This window comes from Agelaius phoeniceus, chromosome 19 (assembly GCF_051311805.1).
Source record: "Agelaius phoeniceus isolate bAgePho1 chromosome 19, bAgePho1.hap1, whole genome shotgun sequence".
NCBI lineage: Eukaryota > Metazoa > Chordata > Aves > Passeriformes > Icteridae > Agelaius > Agelaius phoeniceus.
The window spans coordinates 1851952-1870015 of NC_135283.1; the positions used below are offsets into that span (position 1 = coordinate 1851952).

The window sequence follows — 18064 nt, forward strand, 5'->3', positions numbered from 1 at the left end:
GCAGGGAGTGAGAGGAATGCTGTGATGGAAGATTGAGAGGTGTCAGACAGCAGAGCTGGAGACTGGCAAAGTCAAGAGAAAGGAGAAGTCTGAGGAGCAGCACGCAGTACAGCACACAGACAGGGTCAGCCCAGGCTGCACGGGGTGGCTCTGCTCAGCTGAGTGTGCCAGGGAGCTGCTGCAGCCCAGTACCCCCAGCTCAGCAGCAGAACAGGGGAGAGAGGAGAGTCAACAGCAGCCAGTACCCAGCAGCACCTGAGCCATGAGACAGCCTGCTTCCTAAACCCCAGGCATGGTGCAAAGCTCTGCAGCAGCTCCCACAGGCACAGTCCCCAAGAGCAGGGGACATGGCAGGGAAGGAAGACACAGGGTAAGGCAGCTGCTTGAGGGCAGCATTTCAGACAGCGATGGACAGGGGCTGACTTCACCTCAGGCCTTACAGATCTCAGCCCAGTCACCTTCCTGGCAGCCACTGCTAAGTCACTGCTAAGTGACCCCACAGCCAAACAAGCCACAGACAGAAAAAGGGGGATTTGTAGTAGAAGCTTATGGAGTCTCCTTTTCAACAATTCCTTGTTGGCCTCCTATTTAAAGTGTATCAAATCCTCTTAGGAGAAATTCTCCAGCCCTTTTTATTCAAGCACAGGTTAGGACAAAGCCTTTCAACACCAGGAAGAAGAAGCCATGCTCTGAGTAGCATCAACAGCAAAAGCACAGTCTGTGCTGTGGATTGTGCCACCCTGAAACCTAAAACCAGTGAGATTCCAGAAACTTGACCCAAAACAGAAGAGACATCGTCCAGCCCAATATGCACACAGAAAGGCTCAGGTGCAGCATGAAGTGACTGGTTGAAAAAATATCTTAAAAAAAAAAGGGAAAAAAAAAAGCTGTAAACACCAAACTGAAACTCAACTCCTTGAGCTGTGAGAGAAACCAGAACTGCCCTGAGCATGGAGCTCATCTCATCCTCAGCTGAAAGCTCAGCACAGCAGTGCCTGGCAGTGCCATGGGAGAAGTGTCCTTCCATGGGATGGCAGGGATTTGGGGACAACAAACCCCGACAAAAAGAGGGTTTGCCCAGTCACTGCTAAAATGGGAATATTTATCTCCCCATCTGAAATACATTTAATGCTGACTGAAGTAGATCACAACCAGCTTCACTCCTCCTGTGATGAGGCTCTAACTCTCTCTCACCGTTCCTTTCCAGATCTTACTCATCCACTCCCTCCCCAGCTGCCCTTCCAGCAGGACTGGGAACACTGGTTTGCCCAACTCTCAGCCAGCAGACCTAAACAAATGACTGAAACAGAAAATTCTGAAGGTGTCACTCAATTGTGTGAAGAATTACAATGAGGGTTTGGCAATAAAATCTCAAGACTTCTCTCTGGAAGTCATATGGACAAGGAAAGAACAGAGAAATTTGGCCCTGGATGGAGCTAAGTATATTAATGTATCATTCTGGTGGGCCTTTATGGGCTATCAGGCATCCAGGAAAGGATGGAGGGACCATGGAGGGATAGATAAATAAATGTTTCATTTCTGCTCTCAGGGGCATTTCACACTTAACAAACTTCTTAAGCTCTGAGACTGCCATGGAAAAACCTGAGAAAGTCAGACAGGAACTTCTGGTTTGAAGCTGTGGATGAGAGCTCAAGCCCTGACCACCAAAATGATGTGCAAGAGACACTGTGCTCAGAACAGGAAACAGCTCCATGGCTTAATGGCCTCCCCAGGAAAAACAGGGTTCTTTCACGGGCTCGTGGGTTTGACACTTCCAATTACCCAACTGATCTTGAAAATCTTCTGATTTCCTTAGGAAAAGTTTAGAGAAGAAGTAGAGCACGTCAAAAATATTGTTAAACTAAAGAGAAAACGGGAAACCAGCAACCATGGCTGAAGACACTGACTGTAACAGGAGGCTGGACTAGGCAATACTGCAGTGGGACTAAGTCAGCCAGGCTGAGGATATTGGAAGACACAGAAAATTCTGGCCTACAGATGAAGATCACTTTCTTTTGAGGTGGGGGAAAATCAAATACTGTGGACAAAACCACCCTCTTCTCCAGCTGGGTTACTCTCCCAGCTGTAACCATTCCTGACAGAAAAATAATTCCATTAGAAAGAAGTGCAAGATGCTTCCATGGGGCAGCAATAAGAAGCCTGAAGGCCAACCAAAGCACAAACCACTCCACTCATCTCTTGGTGATGTATTTCTCAGCCAGCTGAACTGGTTGAAACAAAACTGGGAGAAGGTGCTGATGGTGAACCCCAGGTATCTGAGGTGTTCCCTGCTGCAGGACAGAAGAGGTGAGGAGCCAGTGAAGATCTGCCTGAGCCTGAGGCTGACACATCACTGCCAGGAACACCAGATGCTCAGGACACCACTGCTGTGTCACCCAACACATCAAAGGCTGACTGTTTTAAATGTGTTCTTATTTCTTTTATGAACTTTTCAAACAAGCAGCTTTCCCAGCCTTTAGAGGCACTGTGAAGTACCCTGGCTAACAGAACCCACACCATGTACAGCATTTCAGTGCAAAGCAGAGCATCCTGCTCTAACTGGAATAATGCTCCCCAGCTTTCATTCCAGTTTGGGCTATTTTTTTAAATTCATATTCCAGGGATCTTTTAAAGCATCCTTTTTGTGTGAACTATCACCAGGGCCAGAAGGAAACCTCAGGCCAGAAACTACAACCCTCAGCAGCTGGGCGAGTTTCCCAAGAAAACATTTCCTCCAAATAAATGGGGCTTCTCCATGTGCCTCTAATTTGTGGTACCCTCACAGAACAAGAGGCACAGTCCCTGGAGCAGCTGGGACAACACCATGTGGTGATGCTGGAGGCAAATACAAAAAGGGCTGGAGAATTGCACATGCTCTGGAGACTCTCAGACAATACCAGGACAGCATTGGAGCAGATCCTGAGGAGGAACCAGGGCTCTCTGCACAGTGGGAAGCCCAGGACAATGGTCACAAGTCACTTATGGACTGGGGAAAACCAGACTAACACAAAAACAAGAAACCAGAAGCAAAATCAAAGGATAGTGGGTAGAACTGGAAGCCTGACCAGGCAAAATCACAAAGAGCTGATGCAGCAGACACACATCAGCCAGGAAAAGAGACTTCTCCTAGGAGAATGAGGAGCCAGGAGGAGAAACCTGACAAAGTGAGGATTCAACATACAAAGTGGCCTTGCATTTATTGCTTTGCATAGCCAGGTCTGGCACTGGACAAAACTGGGCTGTTCTCTTTCTCACCTGGAAAAGTCTTGACCTCATATGCCAAAAAAATCCTGAAGAAAATGAAAAGTGTATTTTCAGTGACAGGAAGACTGTGATGGCAGTTGACCTGGAGTAAAAAGGTGCATCTCCAGGAAGATCTGAAAGGAAGTGATCTAAAGAATGAAAGGATTGGTTTTTATTTGGAAATAAAAACTTGGAAGATGAGGAGAACATAATGCAACATTTTCTAGGGGCAAAAATGAGAAAGGTTTGAACACAAATCCCCCTTTTTCCTACATCCTCTCCCCCTCCTCCTGATAGCTCTAGGAAGCAGCTCTCTATGGCAGAAAGCATAAGGCACAAACAATTGCAGGTGGCAGCAACAGGAGGACCAGGTCCCTGCTCCTGCAGCCCACTCCAGCCTGTTCCCAAAGAGGTACAGAATGTCTTTTTGTAATTAAAACAAGTATTCACAGAGAATGACCAAGGCTAAAGGAGAGGGAGGAGCAGGACAGGGCACAAGAGCTCATCATCATCATCATCCCTGCCATGCTCCACCTGCTGAAGCTTTGCTGGAGTGGTTTTAGCCAGTGACACATCAAAGCTCATTTCAGGCTCATTTTCCTCCTCTTCTACTGACTCTGGAGCACAGATGAAAAGCCTGACTCACCCAGGGCCTGGCAGCCCTGCCCATTCCAGGAGACTCATTAAAGGTACCAGGATTGCATCTGCCAGGACAGAAATCACAACCATCAGCATGGGCTGATAGTCCAAAATGACTTACAGGGAAAAATGAAAAAAAACAGTGTCTCCACCTGCAGATCTCAAGTTATTTTGCTGATATTTCAGCCCTCAGGAATTGTTTTCCTTCAGTGGTAAGAAAAAAGGCTGTGCTGGGGGAGCCCTGGGGGCACAGGAGCCCGTGTGCCCTGCGACACTGAACTTTCCCCAGCAGGAGAAAGCTTGGCAAACTTCAAGGAAAAGGCAGGACAGGCTACAAAAAGCAAGAGAAAGGAGCTGGGAACAGGGTTTGAAGATAGCACAGTCTTTGAAGGGAGCAGGATGAGTGACCAGAGGTGCCCAGCTGGCCTGGCACAGCAGGAGCTGCCTTCAGCCAGAGGAAGACTCCAGCCAGGGGAAATGAGCAGTGTTTCAAACTGCACACTTGCAGAACAAGGAGGATTTGAATCTCCCTGTGGCAGAATGGGGTGACAAGCCTGGTCATGGTAGCTGCAAGCAGGACACAGCCCTTCCAGAAGTGGGGTAGGAATTTCCTGACTGCACTGGGAGTTTGCAGCAACAGTAGCAGAAATTTGGGGAGTGGTGGAGAAGGATGGAGGAGCAGTTGGGACAGGCCCCTGCACCAATTTTCTCTGCATCTAGTGAGCAGTACAGAACAGCTAACTTTTGGCTTGCAGCTTCCACAAAGCTGTTTCCCTGTGTTGAATGTCCTTCCAAGGATGCTTGGCCTGCTGCACTGGTGCTGCTCTTGGGGAAGCACAGGAACAACAGCAGCTCAACCAAATGATCAGACACCATCCAGCTCTAAGGGGACCCTGTCACCTGCCCCCAGCACAGTGCCACACCTCAGAGCTGCAGGTGCCACAGAGCTCATAGCCAAGGCCTCACTAAAATGAGACGTTTTCACAAAGCACAACTTCCCTTCTCAAACTTCTCTTTCAGAAGAGCTTTATGCTGAAGGAGAACACATGGCTGAAGGCAACAGTTCCACAGTGAAGAGACCACAAAGTTTGAGATAAAGAGAGAGCAGGAGGGGGACAGTCCCCAGCATGGACAGATTAAGACAGAGAAGGAGCAGAAGATTAATGCACAGCCATGGCTGCCCCAAAAGCATCAGGAGGCTAAGAAAGGAAGATCTGAGGAGTGTGGGATGAACTAGTCACTAGCCCAAGCTCAGCCCCATCCTGAAACCTCATCTCCAAGAACTGCACCATCCAGTCTGGGGAATTGCTGCTGCTGCCTTGGAGGCCTCACTGTTCCACCCATAGGTCTTCCTTTGCTGAATTTTGTGTTTTCTCCCCACTGGGACAAACAGAACAGTTGCTTACCACTACTGTTTTACAAATGATGCTGTTGCCCAAACCCTCCAACCTTTCTTCCACAGCTTGAAAGAAACAGGGTCAGAGAAAAGAAGGTAGCACGAGGCAGCCCACAACTTTAACATTTCACAGTTTAGTCACTGTAAATAAAGCAGATTTACTTGTTTAAAAGTGAGGCCCCAAGCCCAGAACAACTCCTCATCCCCTGGGAAAGCCAGCTCAACACGCTGCACTGTGCCATCTCCAGCCATGTGCTTCAAGGACACAGAGCTGGTGCCTTCTGCTTCCCACATGGCTGTACCTGCACCACAGGCCCTCAGCAAGGCTCTCCTAGGGTGCTGAAAAGCCCTTGTGCAAACAGTGTGGGACAAGAGAAGCCCTGTGCCAGCAGACACAGCTTCTCCATGACGTGAGGAAATCCAACAAAGTCCTCTCCACATGGCTGTAGCCACTGCAGAGCTCCAGGAAACAGCCCCTCAGCCCTGGGGGTGTGCCCCCTTCACACCCTCAGCAAAACTACAGCTACCCCAGTCACACACCCTGAGTCTGAGAAGATGGAGCTGTCCAGGAATCATTTCACTACACCAATGTTTTACAACCTATCACCTGCAAACTACACCTGTGAGTTCTGCCAAAGGCACCTGAAAGAAACCAGCCTTTAGCTACAGGCAACCTCTGGCTCCACTGGAGACTTTCAGGGACTCAAATCCAGCTTGAAACAGCACTGCATGGTGATCAAAAACACTCAAGAGACCTAAGCAGTGATCCCAGCACTGTGAGGAAGTCAATATTTACTGGGGAAGATCAAGGGATGAGGGTTACTCCAGTAACCTGACACACTGCAGACAGGTAGGAATTACATTCAGAGCAGCTGGGGCTGAGATGTGTCTGCTTGGCATGTGAGACCAGCAGGGGCAAATGTCTCCAGATTCCAGGGAATATTCTGAAGAAGACAGAGAGTTGGAAAAGACAGCAACACAGACTCCTACACAGCTCAATTCTGCTTTCTCTTGGGAGCCATAAGAGCACTTACAGTTAATATCATCAACAGAGTTAAAGATAGATGTCATTAGCAACCTGCAGTGAGCAAAGGAAAGGACCAGAGAGACAGAGAACAGCTGCTGCCCTCCTCCACGGACAAGCAGCTCCTCAAAGATGCCCAGTGAGCAGCACTGCTGTGGCAAGACAGGCAATTATTGCCCAGCTGGGAGAGGAGGCTGCTCCTGGTTCTAAGGTGAGTTTTGGGGTAGCATAAAGTAGAAAATGGACAGTCAAGAAACCTGCTAGGCTTTCCACCTCCAGGACAGTCTGACATGGTGAGCACAAAGCAGACACTCCATCATACATCAGCAAGAGCACAACATTCCCTAGAGGACATCCACTCCATTCCAGCTCCTCCTGGCGAGGCCACACCGCGGCACATGCTGACATAAACAGCTAATTTTAAGCCATTACCTTATTTCACAAAAGACACCAAGAAGCTATGAGATGTCAAGCTGTGCCTACCACCAGCCTAGGCTGTACCTGAACCAGTGACCCAGAGGTGAAAGGCCCGTGCCCCATCATCAGTCTCCAGAGACGTGTGATCCCCTCAGAACAGCAGGCTCCTGATAGACATTTTGAAAAGGGCACAGCAATTATGAGAACTTCACAAATCACCTGAAAACATGCCCATTATACACTGTATTTTCAGCAAACAGCAGCCTTTACACCAGAAATAAATAGAACAGAGCAGTAGATGGGTGCTAGATGGAAGGACTTTAATTCTCCATCACACTGCATCCCAACGGACTAAAGTATAAATGTAAGGATGGGCATCACCTACTTTAACTGCCATAATTTGCCCACTTGGTTTGTGGACCATTTTGTTGACAGAACCATAAGCGCCTCGTCCAATTTCTCCAAGGTCTTTCAAGTCCTCTGCTGTAAAATCCCAATGTTGCTCAGGGGAAATCTTCAATTTTCCTGATGATTCAATGCTGTGTGTTCTCAGTCTCTCTCTGTCAAAAATATTGGGAAGCAATTTTTCCACATTTTAAATAGTCTTTAAATGTCTCTTTTCAGCACTTGATTAAACATTAGAAGAGAGGGGTTCACAAAGCTACAGCAACAATCTGACTCCACGAAGGATTTTGGTTGGGGTGGGGGTGGAGGGGTGAGGGAAAATGTTAAATCAAAAATGACATACACTTGCCCACAGCTTCAATTAAGGATAAGTTTCTCCAGCCGCAGCATAAAATTCAATATGTCTCATAGAGTCACTCTAAGCACCCATTTACACAGTTCTTTCTGCTTTGCACAAAATTCATCAGGGTGTGAGCAGGATCTGGTAACATGCAGCACCAAGAGCCTGAAGAGCACTCCCAGCCCCATCTCCCCAAAGCTCCTGCTGCTCTACACCACCACATCCCAGCACCTGCCTCCCTTCCAGCTGGGATTCCATCAAGACAGGTACAAAGCTCTTCTGGGTGAACCAGTGAGACTTTAGGAAAAGTTTGCCCTTATTGTAAAACTCCAATTAAAAAAGAAAATAACCCAAAACCCCCAAAATCCAATACATATAGATAATAATTTAATTTATCCAAAACTAAATAAAGAGCCAATAATTTATAAAAACCAAAACAAGTTCTTTGTGACACATGAAAACAAAATCTGCCTGTTCAGGTGTGTCTTCATCAAGCACCTAAATTAACTTTCTCAAGCAAACGCTGTCCCTACTGAAGCCACCAGGATTTGCTAAGGAGCAGATGAATGTCCAAAATTTGTGAACAGAAGAGTTCAAAGGTGCCCCCAATGGCTCATTCACATGCAACAATGCTACCATTGAATTAGCAGGAAATGCACAAGTATTTGCAACACTTTTCATCTTAAAATGCCATGCAAAATTTCAGTTTTTCATTAGTTAATTAGCTGATTCACACTTCTTGAGTCATAGAGTAAGCCAAAAGCCCGTATTTTCCACTTTCAAGATGCATTAAAAGCAATGCAGACAGTTCCCACTGCAAGGCACACTGATCTCACACATTTTGAAGCACACAAATCCTTGTGACCCCCCTGTCACAGGAGAGATCTATCAAACCCAGTGGATATTTGATCCAGCCTCCACTTTCCTGGCCAGGGTCCGGCCCAAGGAGCAGAACACACATGGAGGATTCCACCAAACACATGGAGCTGATTGAGTTTATCAGCCGAGGAATAAACAGGTCACGGCTGATTCCACGCTGATAAATCCCACACTGGTCACCAGCAGCTGCAAACACCACCCAGCTGGGGACCCAACCACGACAGGGCTTTATTGGGATCCCGGGTTTTGAGAGGGCAAAAGGCCAATTGACTGGAGCAGCTACAGTTCAAATGGCTTCCCCTGCTGCACTTTGGGTTGGCAGCTGCATGTCCTGAACTCTCGACCTGTTTGATGAAAGCATTTGGGAGCAGCTCCTCTCCCCACTGCTGGGCTGTGTCTGCCGTGGTGTTTCCTGCTCTCTAACCTGCCCAGCTCATGATTTCCATCTGCTGTTCCCTACAGTGCCCCTACACTGCATTTAGAAATGATTTTGGAACTACAACACAGCCCAGGTGGGATGGATGCCATCTCAGAGCTTCTGTGCACAACAAACCCTGCATTCCGTGGGGTTCTCCTGGGAAATTGCTTATTAAAAAGCAAAGAATTAAAAAGAAAGCAGCAAAATGACAAAAAAAAAAAAAAAAAAAAAAGAGGAAAGAACAGAGGAAAAAGGAAATGGAAGAAAAAAAAAAAGAAAAGAAAAGAAACATGACCTCCACATGTGCCAAGTGTCTCACTGACAGCTTCTGCTGGGAGCTCCTGACTGGTTTCTGTCTAACAGCTCCACCATCCTGTTTTGTCAGTGCCATAAAAATAGTTCTAGTTTTGAGGGAGGAAGGGAGGTGAGAAGCACCATGCCAAGGAAGCACAGACAAATGGGCATTTCCTGCCTCACCTCCTGCCAGCTGGTGGGCATGAAGGAGCACGATCTTTGAGAGGCAAATTCTCTTCAAAAAAGCAGAGGAAAAACGGCAGAGAGGGGAAATACTGAGTTTTCACAGACTGAGCTCTCTTTTCAGCTCTTGTTGGAAAATAAAACTCCCTATCAAAGTTCTCATGGAGTTAAAAGATGTAAACATTAAGGCAATTTATTCAAATAAGCAATTAAACCCTTCTCCCTCTTTTCCCTCTGTTTTTCAGGGTAGGAAACCTTACTTTTCTGACCCTCCACCAGAAGGGAAAGGGAATTGGAATTCATTATTTCCCTGTCACACAAGCAGCCTGTGTGTCCCCAGCTGTGGTGTGAAAGCAGATCTGGGCCATTGTTGCACAGCTGCAGGATGGTGCCTGCAGGGGAGAAAGTGGGAGCTGGGGAATTTCCCCTCCTCCCCAGGGCTGCACCGAGGGCTCTGCTGCCCTCCAGGGCTTTGCATCCAGACAGACCAAGACCATCCACCCCCAAACCCTCCCTCCTGGAGCTGGGCTTCATTTCCATTATGTATTTATGATGCCATCTGCCTTGTCTCGCAACCACGGCTCCTGCTTAGCTCTTCTCAAATACCCAGGGAAATGGTCAAATAACCAAATTACCAGTTTGACAGAGTGACAGATACTTGAATAGAGGTTTTGCTCATTTAGCTGATTTGCCATATGCAAGCAGGGCAGTTTTCCTTTAAGCAGCATGGCCCACCTCAAGAGTCATAACTGGAATGCAATAATTGCTTTTAATGTCAAAAACCTACACTTGTAAGAAATTTTTCTAGTGTAAATCAAAATCCCAAAGGATTGCCATGCAAAAAATGCAAATCTAGAACACAGACTCTCTGCATTGATCTAAATTGGGAATTTTTGAGTGAGGCAATGAAAACTAAACTGCCAATGCAGGACATCTTTCTGTATGTTTGTCCTGCTGCAGATGTACAAGCACATAAATCCATAGGGTGGATGTGCCTCCAAGTGCAAAAAAGCCTGCCTAAACCCTGCACTACATCCTGGTGCTGTGGATACTACAGCAGCCTGCTTCAGAGAACAGCAGGACAACCACACAGCCCAGGCCCCAGTGAAGGTAAAAAGTAGTTAATGCCCAGTCCCTGGGATTAGTGCACATCAGAGCTTGCACAGAAGTCAGCAGACATGTGCCCTCTCCTACCATTTTGCTTTTAAACTGTGAAATCTTAACTTTCTCTAAGGCTGGGAATGTTGGGCAAAATTGGACATATATTCTCCAAATGCCCAGGATGTGTAAGATGGACTTGTGGGGCTTCATATAGGATTTAAAAAATAATATAAATAGCTGAAGTGGGTTAGATACTCTTCAAACAGTTAAAAGTAGCATTTCCAAAAGTCACCTTAGAGTGACTACAACTCCTGACAACTCATCCAGGGCTTGAGCTTCCAACTCCCCATCTTGCTTTTGAAAATTTTTGAAAAGCCAAGAAAAAAGGGGCCGAGGAGGTGCCTGCGATCCTTGCACTTGAAAGGCACCAATGCCTGACTGCAGATGGTTACTATGCTTGTCACAGCAGTTATCCCGGGGATTAGGAGCACCAAGCAGGACAACAACTCCTGCAAACAGTTGTCCTTTGTCAGAGCTGTGTCCAGCTTGGCAGGAGGCGGGCGGGCGCTGGCGCCAGGCACCGCCACGGCCACGGGGCTGCTCGCCGCAAACCGCGCAGCTGGACACCCATGGCAAGGCCTGGGACCCCAAAACCTCCTGTGGAGACCCACAGACACCTTGGGAAGCTCCCAGACAGGCTGGGAACTGAGCCTGCTTATCCCCGAGCCCTTCTGTTAACAACCAGCTGCAGGGAGGCCACAAGTTTTAAAAACAAGCATTTCCTTGGCATGAAAAAGAAGGGATGTTGAAAGAAGCAGAGAAAAGGTGGTGGGGTTTTTTAAGCAAAATTGAAAGTCAACAGACATGAAGCAAGGCCAAAAAGATGTAGGTAGCTGCCTATCTCCTCTGTTTCACTTTGCTGAGAGCTCTGCAGGACTCAAAGGAGCCCAAAATCTGACACATTCGATGGTACAGCTGACATGAATAAAATCTGTAGAAGCAGAAAGATCCAAGCAAACCAGCTGTGCTTCCCAAGCCTGCCTGGTGCTGCATTCTGCTCAGAAGTCTCTCACTAAAGCTCCTATTTTCACTAGGCTTAATGAGAATATATTCTATTTCTCCACAAGCTTGGTAAAAAGGCTGACGTTATAAAAACTGATTTGTGGTCCATCGGCCAAAGCTAAAATGTAAATCCTAACAGAAAAACGTCCAGGCAAACTGCAGGGTTCAAATGACACTGTGAAACTTCAGAGCACAAACACAGTTTAGGACTGTGGCTGACATGTTCCTACCAAGACTCTCAGACAGCCTGGAGAGATTTTGGAGAGCTTTGTTTCTTCTGTCTCAAAGTCTGTGTCATTTCTAAAACCCATTTTCAGCCCCTGCAGGGCAATGCTAAAACCATATCAACCTTAGCTTGAATTTCACTAGAAAAAGCCTCCAAAAGAAATGTTTCTTTTTTTTTTTCCTAGGGGGGTGGAAATGTTGTTGCTGTCACCAAGGTTTTGGATTCTCAAAAGAAGAAATTATTGCTTTACATAAACAAACAGCATCCTTGCAAGAGGGGCAGAACTAATTTGGGTTTGCTCTGATCCATGTAAGCTGTCCTGAGGCTTCATTATATTCAGGAATAGATTCCTAGACATGGAGAAGAGATACAGAAAATGTGGCAAAAGGAGGAAATAGTTTTGCACTTGTGACCTACCCAGATTAAAGGAAAGCACATTTCCTCCCTTTCCTTGTGACCAAGAGGCCGAAATTCAACTTAGGACTGCTCTGGCTTTTTCTGTTCCTCCAAAATGTTAAGATAAAGATAACAACAAAAAGTGGAAGATGGCACAGCCCCTCCAGAGTTCACAAGTCTCAGCCCAGCACGTGCTCAGAGTCTCCCTGGCTTCAATGGGGCTTGGCTGAGGCTTTTAAAATGTCAATATTTTGCATTAAGCTCCTCTGGTAAAATACTGAGTTATAATGGATTTTGATTAACCCTGCCCTTACATGAAGGAAACCTCTCCACCCATAGTGGTGAAGATTGAGCTGAATTTAACTGAGCACATTGATCTCAAATTCATTTTGATTCAGCCATGAGTCAGACTGCAGCACATTCACTGAACCCACCACTGGTGGGATTTTAAAGCTTAAACTGGATTCAAGAACTTGAGGATAATACTGGAAAACTCTGAGCTAATTAATTTAAATAACCCTTCTGAGAATGCTGATTCTTTTTATTTCCTCTCCTGGGTCATGGGCAGCTCCCTGAGAGAGAACAGCAAACAGAGACAAGGGCACAGCCATAAGAATCAACAAAATAACCTCAACAGAGACCATAAATAGTTTGCAAAATCATTATTACACAGCAATCACCCCACGGAATGACACTATTTCGGAGACAAATTCATTACTTTCAGAGATGCCATTTTTGGGGGATGGAGAAGATTTGACAATGGCTAACAGACAGGAAAGCTTACTGTAGCCTGCTGGACAGTTTGTGGATGAGGTCCGCTTCTCTCCTTTTGAAACTGAACGGGACAATGTGATTACTACCCAGGGTTGCTTGTGTGTCACCTCAGCCAGGAAAAGTTGTGGAAATGACAGGAAAACATGGTGCTGTTATCACATGACACAATAACATACAACACAATACTCAGCTGGTCACACTGCCCACTGAGCACTCAGCAGCACAGATCACAGCCAGGTCTGTTCCTTCCAATTTCCACCTAAGCTACCTCCCCTCCTTGGGGGCAAAGCAGCACCCAATGATTTGAACTCCTTTTAAGTCAAGCAATTTGTTTTCTTACAGCAATAAGAATTATTACTTCCAACTGTATTATTACTACAATTAGAAACATGCATTATTAACTTATTGTTAGTGACATGCTACTTCCCTCAAGGCACACTGTCCATCCCTGCTCTGCCTTTCTTGTGCCAAGACAGAACATACCAACAACTTTTCTTCCCTTAAAAAAATTTAAAATCAAGCTTCCATCCTGAATCCACCAATCTAGGACTGGTGGTCTTGCCATTCATCACATCCCCTCTCCCAAATAATTCTGAAGGAATTGAACAACTACATCCTTATTACTCCCTCCAGAGTCCTACAACTGACAAGTTAATCACCACTCTGCACCATGAGACTTCTCTAGGAACAAAAGTTGTATTCTGGATCTCAGAGTCCCTCAAGCTGCCCAGCTCTAGAAATCTTTCTCAACATGAGGACCTGTTATCTCAGAGCAGTTGGAGGAGCTTGGGTAAGATGTGCTTCTGCTAAGCATTGTGTGGAGAACAATCCCTGGATCCTTGCACCACTGACCACTGCAGCCAGCAAAGGAACCAGGGGCTCTGCTCAGTTCCTTGTGGGAACCACCTGAGAGGGGCAGATAATGAGCACTGATAATTCAAATATAATAAATTGTTTCAGTTCAAATACTCTAAAGAAGTGATTTTTCGAATTTAAACTGCTGTAGGAGAAAAAATGACAACCCAAGTGTGGAGAAGTCCAACTTCTCTCTTGGAATTTAGAAAAAAATACAACCACACAGTACCTCACAAACTTTGGGCAGCATCACAGCCTGAAATAACCTGAAATTTACTGCCAAGAATGCAGCTGGTCATGTATTTCTTTCTGTGGCAGACAAGGACAGGTGGGAGACACAGAAAGCACCTGACTGCAAGACAAGAGTTGCTTATTCAGAGATGCAGCTACTTCAATGTGGTGACCAAAAGAGCTTATAACAAGACCAAGCAGACCAAATGTGACTTTTATTTAAAATGTCCCTTCTCTAAAACAAAAGATTCGTGCAGATCAGGTGAAGATTGCCAGGCTCCAGTAGAGTGGTGACATTTTCCATGCTGGCTCCTCTGTGATGGCTGCTGGGGCACGGTGCTCTCACTGACCCTTCAGAGCCAAGAGCTGTAAGCTCTGCAAGGATGCTAGCAGAAAACTGAGAGTGCTGTAAGGAGCTAAACCAGTGTTCCTAGACAACCACCTTTTCCCTTTTCACTGGTGTGAAATACCCACCTAGAATATCAGAGAGAAAAGAACACAAGCCCTGTGCTCCTCAGAGAGGACAACCACCTTCACAGAGCTGGAGCAAGAGATATCAGAAAGAATCACTTCCAAGTGATCCACACTTGTCTCTGCAAAGGCACCACTTATGCCAGGCATGAAGGACCATTTGCTCACCTGGATTTATTCCAAGCTCGTCTTAGGAAGGAAGGAATTAAAACAGGCTCAACAAAGAAGAGTGTTTAACATTGCCATAATCCACTGGAGACCGGCTTGGCCATTTGGATTTAGGTTAATTATTAGGAAAAAGTTCTTCTCCCAGAGGGTGGTGGGGCACTGAAAAGGCTCCCCAGGGAATGGTCACAGCCCCAAGGCTCCTCAAGGAACGTTTGGAAAACACTCCCAAGCCCAGGGAAGGATTTTTGCAGGGTAGAGGGCCAGGAGACTCAATGGTCCTTGAGGGTCCTTTCCAACTCAGTTTATGCTATGATTTTATGATTTGCTCTCTTTTTACTACATTTCCCAAAATGGAAAGGTGTTTGTGGTATGAGGCAAGAACATCCACCTGATATCAAGGATGTCTGTAGTTTTCACAGACACAATACACAGCAAACCCAGATAATTTAGATCCCTTTCAGGAGCCTGTTCCCCAATCAAGCAGAATAGCTAAACCAGTACAGTCCCTCAGGCCAACCCCCACCTCCATCACATCTCTCCTGTCCACCACAAGATGCTTTCCATGACCACTCTGTTCAGGAGCTGATTTTCCTGTGTGCATCTGTCCATTCAGACCCAAGGTTCTCCATGGTGGAAGTCACTCATTTGTGCAAAGAGTGAGGACAGAAGTTGTCTTTGAACCTGAAGACTCTTCTCTCTTTATTCTCCATTCCTCAGTGTGCACAGAAGATAAAAGCAATGACTGATTCCTTCAGTTTGAACTCACAAAGCAGAAGAGTTGACTCACTTTTCCATAGCCAGAGGAAAACAAAAGACATTCTACTACGAGCTGGTAATCAAAGTCTGAAGAGATAAGGGAGGTGCCAGTCCTGCTCTGATGAAAGGTGGGATCCCGAGTACAGAGCAGCAATGAGCAGAGTTTATTCTGAGAGCTGGTTTATTGGGGTGTCCTGCAGGAACATGGTTTTCCATCTGGAGTCCAAGGAGATATGAACTGTGGTGGTCCTTGCCTGACCCTGTCAGATGAACAGTGACACTGGCAGCCCCTCAGGGTCAGAGCCCAGCTCCACCAGCTGCTCAGCACAGCAGGGACACACAGGCACCAAGCTCAGCCCAATGCATAAGCCATGTTCTACTTTGCTACTTGTAAATAATTATTGAACAAGATGTTTATAAAAAAAAATGGCTGGGGACAGAACCTGTGTGTATGCACAAATATATTTACACACATTTATTCAGAGATGTTACACATATCATTCTGCTTCATCCCATTTTCCTCTCCAAACATCTGCATAGGAAGCCAGCATGTCCTTGGGGGGTGGATGCAGCACCTCAAAATAAAGGGAAGGAAAGAAGAGGGGGAAATTTTGCTTCTGGTAACACAACAGCATGAAGGGGAGAGCTGATGTCAACTCTGAAACTCCTCAACCTACTTTCCCTGCTTTGAAACAAGCCACCAGGATGAAGGGGAGGCAACACAGCTCCCCAAAAGCCAGGCATGAGAAGGAAAGTCTATGGGAAACTCCTACCCAAGGGAGACATCCCCAGCTTTGCTTTTCTGTCCAGACACTCTGTGTCCCAGCAGGCCACACTGATGGAGATTTCATGAAGTCAAGTTCAGTTTGAAAATGAACATTTCCAGCTCATTGCTCTGCCTTTCTCATCCCCAATGACCCAGAATACTTCACCCCCCTCCACACAGCTCAACTCAGTAGGAAAAAATCTGGCAATCAACTCAAAACCACTACTCTCGAATGACTTACCCCAGACACCACCTTGGTGTCCCTGGAAAAGTGAGTACAACACTTAAAAATACCCTTACAGGTAACCCAGCTCTGCCACTACCCCATCCCATCTTCTTTTGCTCAACGTGCCATGGAAAACAGCCCTGAGGAGGCAGCCCAAGCATCAGCCATTGCACCTTGAATTAGGAACTGCAGGATGTTGATGCCTTGGTGTGTGACACATCTGTGTCCCAGCCCCATGGCCAAGGATGGCTGTGCTGCCACGAGGGCCCACAGGGACAGGCACAGAAGCCTCCAGCCTCTCCCACCTTGGATAACCCAGTGTCTCTGCCACCATGGTTCCTCTGCCACTCCAGTACCCAGCTGCTGTCCCTGTCTGGGCAGGACAGGCCAGGTTTCAGTGTTTGGAAGGTGACTTGGCACCATCCCCATCCTCTCACCCATCATTTTTCTTCCCACCATGGAGGGGACAGGCCAATTCCCAGCCCTGGGTGGGGGTCCTGTTATGCAGCACACCAAGAGGGTCGAGGCTGCAAGGTCCAAATTCTGCCCCCAGATGAGCAGCTCTGACCATGGCTGTGTGCCCAAGAACCAGGACAGCAGCTCCCAACCATGCCCAGATGGGACAGGTAACACAAAGCTACCTGTGGGTCACAGACCAGAGATCCCTGATGAACTCTCTGCCTAACTCCTGCCTCTTCCAGAAGTCAGCGTGTCCCAGCTTCCCATCCACAGGAGGGAGGATGCAGAGATTTGTGCAACAATTTATAAGTGCACAGCTCAATCACTCAGCACCTGTGGAGCACTTGGAGCCCATGGGAGTCAGGTCATTACATATCATCTGGATTGGATTTAGCCACACAGGTGGCTCACCAGTTTCCAGAAGTTCTGAGGAGCCCTGCAGTGTGGCAGGAAGGCAGGTGCTCAGCACCCTTGAAAAATTCATGTGAATTGGCTTAATGGAGATACACAAGGTGCAAATTTTGGTTCCAGACACAGAAGGACTGAAGGCAGAAGCAGAGTGCTGGGATATCAAACCCTTACAGAAAGAACAGTCCTACCAGGGCAGTGAAGCTCCAAGGGATGTGGAAGCTGCTAGAGAAGTTTAATTTGGAAGCTGCAGACAGCAAAAAGCTCCTTTGCAGAGAGGATTTGCACTTAAGAAATACCAAAAACTTAGAAAGTTAAAAAAAAAAAATAAAAAACAGACCTTAAAGCAGCACATTCAGTGAAAATCTCACACTGACTCTGGCAGCACCTTCTCTGAAGCAGAAACCTACTCAAAGCCAGAGATACTCGAGTGTGTTACAGGCCACATCATCTCTGTCATGCAGAGATCACTGGCCAAATGAACTCCTAAACTCTTGGAAGGAAGAGGGAGGTTAAACACAAGGCAAAATTCATCAGTTTGCAAAAAATGCTCCTGAAAAAATTACAGAAGAAAGGTTGTTCCAGCACTGAACCGACAGTGATGTTTGTATGAGAAGGGAAAGCCTGGTTACCACAGGCTCCTTCAGACACTGAGATGTCTCTGCTGAGGCCTTGGAGGCTGCATTTGATTTGTGCTGACTTGAAAACACAAGTGATTACATCCAGGTTCTGCAACTTTCAGGAAAAAGGACAGAATCAGTCTCAGAAAAAAAATCAAATTCTTGGTACCTCTGACTCTGAATTCTGCCTCCAAGGCTTCCAGGCAGCACTCCCTGCCACAGGAAGGTATCACAGCAGAAAGGTAAGAGAAACCAGTAATAATAAAGATGTGAAGTGATACTTACAGAAATGAGGAAGAGACAGAGA

The 18064-nt window shown here is 46.6% G+C and overlaps 1 protein-coding gene across 1 annotated transcript in view; it reads right to left on the reverse strand.

Moving 5' to 3' along the window:
- The window catches only part of MAP2K4 (mitogen-activated protein kinase kinase 4), a 63693-nt gene that overhangs the window by 18353 nt on the left and 27276 nt on the right, over nucleotides 1-18064 (reverse strand). The window contains exon 3 of the mRNA XM_054644990.2: nucleotides 7105-7279. Within this exon, the coding sequence (XP_054500965.1) occupies nucleotides 7105-7279 (175 nt within the window). The remainder of the gene's footprint in view (nucleotides 1-7104; nucleotides 7280-18064) is intronic.